This window comes from Lupinus angustifolius, chromosome LG04, assembly GCF_001865875.1.
Source record: "Lupinus angustifolius cultivar Tanjil chromosome LG04, LupAngTanjil_v1.0, whole genome shotgun sequence".
Taxonomy (NCBI): Eukaryota; Viridiplantae; Streptophyta; class Magnoliopsida; order Fabales; family Fabaceae; genus Lupinus; species Lupinus angustifolius.
In genome coordinates this window covers 7,424,862-7,433,261 of record NC_032012.1, presented here as the reverse complement: position 1 = coordinate 7,433,261, position 8,400 = coordinate 7,424,862, and the positions used below count along the sequence as shown (strand labels likewise).

Below are 8,400 nucleotides of genomic sequence, written 5' to 3'. Positions count from 1 at the left end.
AACTCAACCAACCAGTTTCTAAACAATGGCATTAAGCAAACCATATTCAGAACTAAGATAAAAGAAATCAACAATAAAGAAACCAAAAATGCATTAATAACAAAACCTCAAGAGTTGTGATACATTACCAAAGGAACTTAGTCCAGAAATTTAGCCTTCCATGGCAATGGAAGAGCAAACCGAAAATGAGAAATGAAGAAGGGTGAAACCCTAGCAGAGCAAAAGAAAGGGAAAACGGAAATGTGACTTTTTCAAAATGAGGCAAACTAAAAAGTGTGTGTGTTTGGAGTGGGGAATCCGAATTTAACCCCTCCAACACACATAAACCGAATTGGGCCTAAACAATGGGCCCAAAGCTAAATTACAATAAAAACAACTCCTAAATTAAAAATACAATCTTCACTTCAACATATATCCTCGACTTCCATAATGCCCAAAATGTCATTGGTGCCAAATGTGATATGAAAATGATAATAGATTTAATCAGGCCAAATAATCCCAAATTAACTCATTTTAGAAATATTAGTCCAATAAAGTCTAAAACACTAAACCATGTGAAACAAATTCAATTAGGCACCAAGAATCATCATTCATGCTAAATTAAGGTTATGAATAGTGTGTAATATATTGCTCATCAGGTAGGTTGGTGGAATGTGAGGTCTTTGAGATCTTCTAATAGGGTTCATGGTAGAGGGTTGATTGGATGCAATGGGAGAATGGTGAGTGGATGAGGGCTGGGAATCAGTGGCAGGATTGTTAGGAGGTTGGTTATATGATGGGAGTTGTAGGGGAAAGTTATTGGAGTTGGTAACAATATCAGATTGGATAGTTGGGGGGATGGAAGGAGGGTAAGGGAATATGTGCTCATGAAATTGTACATTTCTTGTGATTGATAATTGTCTAGTTTGTAAGTCTATGAGGATGTACCCTTTAGTTCTAGGTTTGTAGCCAAGAAAGATACATTTCTTGGCTCTAGGATCAAGCTTGATCCTGCCTTGAACAATATTGGTGCCATAGCATAGGCAGCCAAATACCTAAAGGTCAGCTAGAGTAGGGATCTGTCCTAGGAGGAATTCAATCACGGGTTTATTTTGTAAAACATGGATGGGAAGTCTATTGATAAAAAAGACATCATGTTTGACAACATATATCCAAAAACATGGGGGTAAGTGAGACAGAAAGAGGAGTGACCTAGTCACATTGAGGATATGCATATGCATCATCTCAACAATGGAATTTTGCTCGGGAGTTTCAACACAAGAAGTCTGGTGAATTATACCAAATTTGGCATAGAAATTAGGCATAAGAAACTCATTTCCATTGTCGGATCTAATAGTCTTAACATGCTTATTGTATTGAACATAAACAAAGTGTATGAAGTTTTTAATAATGTCCTTTGTGTCAGCCTTAGAGAACATTAAGAACAACCAAGTGTGGCGTGTGAAATCATCAATGATGGTTACGAAGTATTTATGACCGTGGATAGAGGGGATTTGTAAGGGTCCCCAAATATCCATGTGCAACATGTCAAATGGGTGAGTGGTGATAGATGTGTTAGTAGGAAAAGGTCTCTTTGTTTGTTTAGCAACATGGCAAGTGTCACAAACTTTATTAGCACAAAATTTTACATATGGGTATTGTTTACAAACAGTTTCAAAAATAGATTTAGATGGGTGAGCAGAAGCGAAAATGCCACAAATCAAATTTAAGAGCAGAAGCAGATGTGTTAGTAGCCAAAATGTGTTTTGTAGAGCTAGTTATGTTGCAAAAAATGTATAGATGGTTATGAACCTCAACAAGTCCAATCATCCTCAAGGTAATTGTATCCTGAATAAAAAAACAATGTTGATCAAATATAACGGTGCAAGTGGAATGAGTGGTGAGTTTGTGAATGGAAATTAAGTTGTAAGTAAAACCAAGGATATGCAACACATTAGTGAGGTGCAAATGGGTGGAAAGGGCCACAATGCCAGAATGTTTGGCTAGGACAAAGGCACCATTAGGCAGCCTTATGATCATAGGCTTGATGCTATAATATGATGAATAATTGGACATATAATTGATTATATGATATGTGGCCTCTGTGTCAAGAATCCACCAATTTTGAGAGGAACACATACCTGAGTGAGGATGAATATCCTCTTCACTGGAAGTCTGGTTAACCTGATGGATGGGATTGAAGGTGAGGACAGCTTTTTTCTCATTGTTCTTCTCTGGATGGAATTCATTATTGATTGGAATGGTTGTTGTTAAGTTTTATTGACTTGTAGAGGAGTTGATTGCATGTACCGTTTGTCTTTGTCTAGGCTTGAAGGTAGGAGGGAATCCATGTTTAAAGTAGCAGGTTTCAACTGTATGGTTTTCTCTGCCACAGAAAGTGCAGATTTTATTTCCTACCATATTTGATTTAGGTCTACCATTACTTTTAGCCAAGCCCTTATTCGAAAAACCTGAATTACTACCAGATCCACCACCTCTCCCAGTGTATCTATTGTATTCCTGTGATGACCTTGGGTTGAAGCTAGTCCTTTGCTTGGATTATTTCTCCAGTTTGACCTTGTAGTGATGTTGTTGATAGCATTGCTTTGGTTTTCAGTAATTGTGACATCCATTTGTCTTTCTTGCTGTATGACTAGAGAGGAACGTTTATTCATTGATGGTAGTGGCTCCATGAGTAGTATTTGTGCCTTAATTGTTCCATATTGGTCATTAAGGCATTTAAGGAAACAGATAACATACTCTGATTCCCGATAGAAGATATTGTTCTTCATTGATTCACAACTAAACTTCACATCACATATGCAGGGGATCAGAGGTCTCAAAGCATCAAACTCTTCCCAAATAGTCTTCAAATCTGTAAAGAACGCTGATACGCTTCGGTCACCTTGTCAAATTGAGTGGATTTCTTGCAATAGGTCGGAAGTTCTGAAGTAATCCCCTTTGAAAAATCTCTCTTTGAGATCTTGCCATAATCTTATGCTCCATCTATGTACACTACACTTTGGGCGATTTGAGGGGACAATGATCTAGTAATCCAAGAAACCACCATATTATTACATCTTTCTCATGCTTCAAATATTGGATTGGTCACGCTGGGCATCTTGATGTTTCCATTAACGAACTTATATTTGTTCTTGGATCCAAGAGCTCTTCTCATGGATCTACTCCAAGAGTTGTAATTCATACTATCTAATGGCGGAGAAACTAACACAAATCCAGGGTTTTCTCCGGGATGAAAGTAGTATGGGCTACATGAGTTTAGGGATGGATCTATAAATTGATGATTGTTGTTGTTTTCTTGCTGCATGTTGATGAATTTGTAAATTGGTGTTTGTTATTGATGAATTTGTAAGCTAATCAAAATGGGTTTTTCTAGGGATTTTGGGTTTTGTTGAGGAGATGGGAAAACAGGGAAAGATAGGTAAGTGACGTGGGAAGGGAATGAATAAAGTGAGGAAAGTAAAAATGAAAATAGGCAATAGTGAAGGTAGGTAAGTGACGTGGAGGTAAGCAATGGAGAAGGAATGAGTTCCGTAGCAGAGCTCTCAATGTGAGAGTTCTGATACCATATTGGATATCAAAGGCATAAAGAAGAAGGAGAAGGAGGGGGAGGAGGAGGAGAAGAAGAAGGAGAAGAAGAAGGAGAAGGAGAAGGAAAATGCATACTCTAAGTCCTCATTCTCTGTTCCAAGCCAATCATATATTAGCACATGGATAAAATAAAAAAATTTAAAAGACAAAAATAATAAAATGGAGTACTCTGATTGATTTGAGACAAAAGTAGAACAACGTTTGGGACAGGTGATCTCCATCCTTTCTCAACATGCATGCTGCAATGTTAACTTTGCAAAAATCTATAGAATAGAAAAATTGAACGCATAATGAATGGAAGTGTTATAAAATATTTTAATATCTGCATGTTCATTAAATATAAAGTATTTTACGAAGTTCACTGTGAGAGGTGGAATACATTTTCTGTCATCTCCTATTTCTTCTTCTATATTCTTCTATGTTCTTGGTCTATTTCATAACACTTAGCATTGGTTATGTAATTAAATCTATAATATATGATAGAGTTTGAAGTATGTCATCATATCAACATGAAGTTGATGAATCCTAAAATACCATCATATGAATATAAACATGTAGCTAGGAACCTAGAAAAACAGAAAATAAGAATTTATTTAGAAAATAGTTGTGACCTGGAAACCATTATCAAAGCGAAATTTGGCTGGACCATGGTGCAATCTGAATAGCCAACCACTCCCCAAGGTTAGTACAACAAGCTTATAAACACGTGTGTTCAAGTTTTTATACTATGAAAATCACAAATATATTGCCCAAGTTTTGAATAGAATAAAATAAAGAATTATGGAAGAAATCAAGAGAAGGTGTTGCTGTATCTATCCCATAGAGGAAGAATGATTTATATTAGCGATGTTAGGAAAATATTCACAATCATCATAAATTTGAGGCACACATTTTTACACCTACTCATATGAAATAGTGCTTTTAATTAAAGAAGTAAGATTGTAACAACAACGAAACTTGGAAGAAATAAAACGTGGAGTGCGGTTTGGGCCTAGGATAACACATGTCCAATAACCACACTTGGTGCCCACTGCTCAGCCAGACCCTTCACTTGGTCTGCATTAAGGGTGCCGCCTCACCTTGTATGCCAAAATTGTTTGCTAACAATATTTTAACTAGCTTATTTTATTTATCAAAATAAACTGTCAGTAAGTTTTTCATACAAGAGCTTATTTTAATTAGTTACATGTTTATAAAATCATATTTGATAAATTATTTGAGATAGCTTATATACTTTTCTGCTATAGGTGTATCTTATTTTATTTCTATTAAGTAAGTCATCATTATCAAACTATTTTGTTTCAATCAATTCTCCCTTACAGCTTATAAGTTTTTGATATAACTTGTAAACTTTAGGCTAAATTATTACCATCAACCAATTGATTACTAAGTCAAACAAGGCTATAAATTTTATCATTTATAAAAAGTTTGTTTAAATGCACATAATAAGGTATTCTACTTTGGACAATGATTCATTGTACCAAATAGTATTCTGGACCATGTCCTAGACCAATAAATTGAAACAAAAACAGAAAAAATAATATTTTTTTTAATTGATATTACATGTTTTCAATGGTCTGAAACTTCATGACAACATTTAAGATAATAGATCTTTCTCCATTCCACCTTCCCATGTTATTTAAGAAGCTAATCTATCTACCAACAATTAAGTCATTGTTAGTTGAATCACACATATCCTCTCCATTACTAGAAAGATAAATGTCATATAATAACATATAAAAAGATAACACATAATAATATTTTTATTATAAAATAATATTTTTGTCATAAAAAATATGAAGAGAAATAAACATTTGTCTCTCCATTATTTAAAAATAGGATCATTATTGCTCTTACCTATCAAATAAGTATAATTGTAACCAACCAACACATTAAACAATGGGGAAATGTGATAAACAATCTTTAATTTCTTAAACATGCTATTCAGGTTTGATTTTTATCACGTGAATATCCAAAACAATAGGAACATGTGACAAAGTGTATTTATTAGATATGATACTTAAAATTGATTTTTGTTATATGAAGTGAATAACTGATTTCTTAGTTTCATTATTAGGAAAAAAAGAATGAATAGTTACTTAGTTGTAGATATGTAGTCAAACGTGGATGTGAATGAGTGTAACACACGCGGAACAAGATCACCCATGACAACAACAAAAACAAAACATTGGCACCTTAGTAATAATACCAAATCAAATATTTCATATCTAGGATAATGTTAAAAAAAACTTATGCATATAATATTCTTAAGAATTATTTTCAATTGTTTAACTTTCCAATACCAAATTATACCAAAAATTTTCAGAGGATAAAAATGGGTCTTCAATAGTAATAATACTCTTAAGAGTTAGGATTTCAAAACTAGATGAGAAGGGTGAAAATAAAAATATAATATCCCTCGTGTTGTAGTTATAAACGTTCCACGTCATCTGCAGTGGCACTTGTTATTGAAATACATCCCTGGATCAAAACCCCTAATTTGAATCAACATCGTCATGCAGCAGGTAGCTCAAAACCCTAAATTTGAATTAATTTTGTTGTTGAAATTGCATTGTTTAAACAAAAAATTTATGAAATGTGATAACTTTTCATTATGATCTGAAAAGGGTGGAGGATCTGAAACGGAAGTAACATGGGAGGACCAACAGAACATCAATAAATTCGGAAGGTTGAATAATCGGTTTCACGAGCTTGAAGATGAGATCAAATTTGCTAAGGTAATTTCTTTTTCCTTATTTCTTCCTTAAACCTCGTTAATGGCGTTTATGGGTCTGAACATGATAGGTTCCTCAGTGGTGAAGAGGAAAAGGGGTTGGAGATTAAGTCCACTGGGCTTATTATAGATGGGAAATAACTGAAAGGTGAATGTGTTTTTTTATGACCCTTTTGTGAATTCTGCAAATGTTTCACAAGGCTTGTAATGAGAAAGATAAGTTGGGTGGGTGAGGTGGTGAGGGAGTGGTTTTAGTGATAGCCACTAGGGCGAGGTGTTTTTGAAGCTTGTAGTGATGGCGGTAATTATTCGAGGTTTGTGGGTGGAGATTTTGAGGGAGTTGTCGCTGCGGATAATGCGGTGGAATTGCATGATGACTTGAAGAAGAGAAGGACGAGGAGTTTGTCAATGAAGAAAAATCAGTGAGGTTTTATATGATAGACAGCAGGGTGATGGTGTAGAGGAACCCCGTGCAGAGATACTGGTAATTTAATTCTTTGGTTGTGGATTTAGCACATTGTGGTTAGTCTAAACCGGTTAGTTGATGCCAATGGTGCAGTCAAATTTATTCAGTGAAGACCCTTTGTGGACACTGTACAAATTAATCTATTGAAGTCTGATGGAATGGCTGCTGTTAGGGATAAGGTGGAAGAAGTTAGAAGTATGAGATTGAAGCAAAGGAGGCTACGTCTTGTGGTAGTGCACTAGAGCCTAGATAAAGGGTTTGATCCAATAGAGCAGCAGAGTGCTGAGGAGGTTTTTGAGTTTAAGGCTGCATTACGCTGTCTAGTGGAATAAAGGTTTGGTTGTTATTGACGTTATTGCATGATGTCATCATTAGGAGGATAGATATATGCAGCCTTACCTCACAAGTGGAGAGACTGTTTCCATGATTTGAATCTTTAACGTAGTGGTCACAAGACAACAACCTTATGTGTACTAACTAGTTATGTTAACTCTACCTTTGCAAGTAAGCAGATTGCTTAACCCTTTTGTTTTAAACATAGGGTTCATAAAGTATCTATTCTGTCCTATATATGTGAGGGATAGATTTTATTTGTTCTTCTGTTTTTCCTTGCTTTTATCTTTGGTTTGATGATGAAGTATTTGTTCTGCAAGTCCTGTCATGGTTTTAATTTCACTGCCACCCAAGCCAATCTGCAATGGCAAGTGCATTGTGGGCGTTTTTGTTTCTATTATGATTCAAATGTAACAGAATTATTCTTCTTTTACAGGAATCAAATGAGAATTTGGAGGATGCAAGTAATGAGCTGATTATAACAGATGAAGAGGTTGTTCGTTTTCAGATTGGGGAGGTTTTTGCCCATGTGTCAAAGGATGAAGTTGAGAACAGGATAGAAGAGATGAAAGAGGTGACAAGCCATAAATTGGAAAAGCTGGAAGAAGAGAAAGAATCAGTGCTTGCTCAAATGTCTGAACTGAAGAAAATTTTGTATGGGAAGTTCAAGGACTCAATCAATCTTGAGGAGGAATAGTAGCCTTGTTGTAACCTAATGGACCTTTGGATTTTCTTTTTCTGTCAGATTTGCCTTATCCTTTCTTTTAAGATTAGAATGTTGTCTCGTTTGAACTCTGGATCTCTGATTCTGTCTTTCTTTGGTTTCTGTATTCTCTGTGAAACAAATTTCTTAGTTATCAGGGAAAGGAGAAAAGCTTAGGGCACTAAGAAAAAAATATATAAAAACACTTTTGCAAGAATGAGATCACATGTGTCTCCAACCATGTTATGTCTAATAAAATTGTGACATATATTAAAAACAACACATAATTTTAATTATGTTTTCCACCATTTAAAATTTTCAAATAGGTGTTACAAATTTTTAGAGGATAGAGTTTGGGACAAGTGATCTCTATTATACTTGCGATTGAGCTGCATGGGATATATACTAACAAAAATCTTACCTAGGTTATAAATAATTAATAAGTTTAATATCCCAATTATAAATCATTCTATATGTGAATTCCAATGCCATTTGTATCCATCTAAACTTTAGGGTATAATTACGTTTTTTTCCTTCTCAAAATGCCTAACTATGCATGTTTCTATTCCGACC

General features: G+C 34.9%; 1 protein-coding gene across 1 annotated transcript; it reads left to right on the top strand.

The window, feature by feature from the left end:
- On the top strand, positions 5,989-7,985 carry LOC109345410 (probable prefoldin subunit 4). Its single transcript, XM_019584396.1, has 3 exons — positions 5,989-6,116; positions 6,219-6,329; positions 7,561-7,985. Exons 1-3 carry the CDS (start codon positions 6,108-6,110, stop codon positions 7,819-7,821), a joined length of 381 nt encoding a protein of 126 aa, XP_019439941.1. The 5' UTR covers positions 5,989-6,107; the 3' UTR covers positions 7,822-7,985.

Bases quoted from the DNA above. Each gene is read 5' to 3' on its own strand.
- LOC109345410 (XM_019584396.1), top strand. The intron at 6,330-7,560 runs GTAATTTCTTTT...CTTCTTTTACAG, and splicing joins ATGAGATCAAATTTGCTAAG to GAATCAAATGAGAATTTGGA.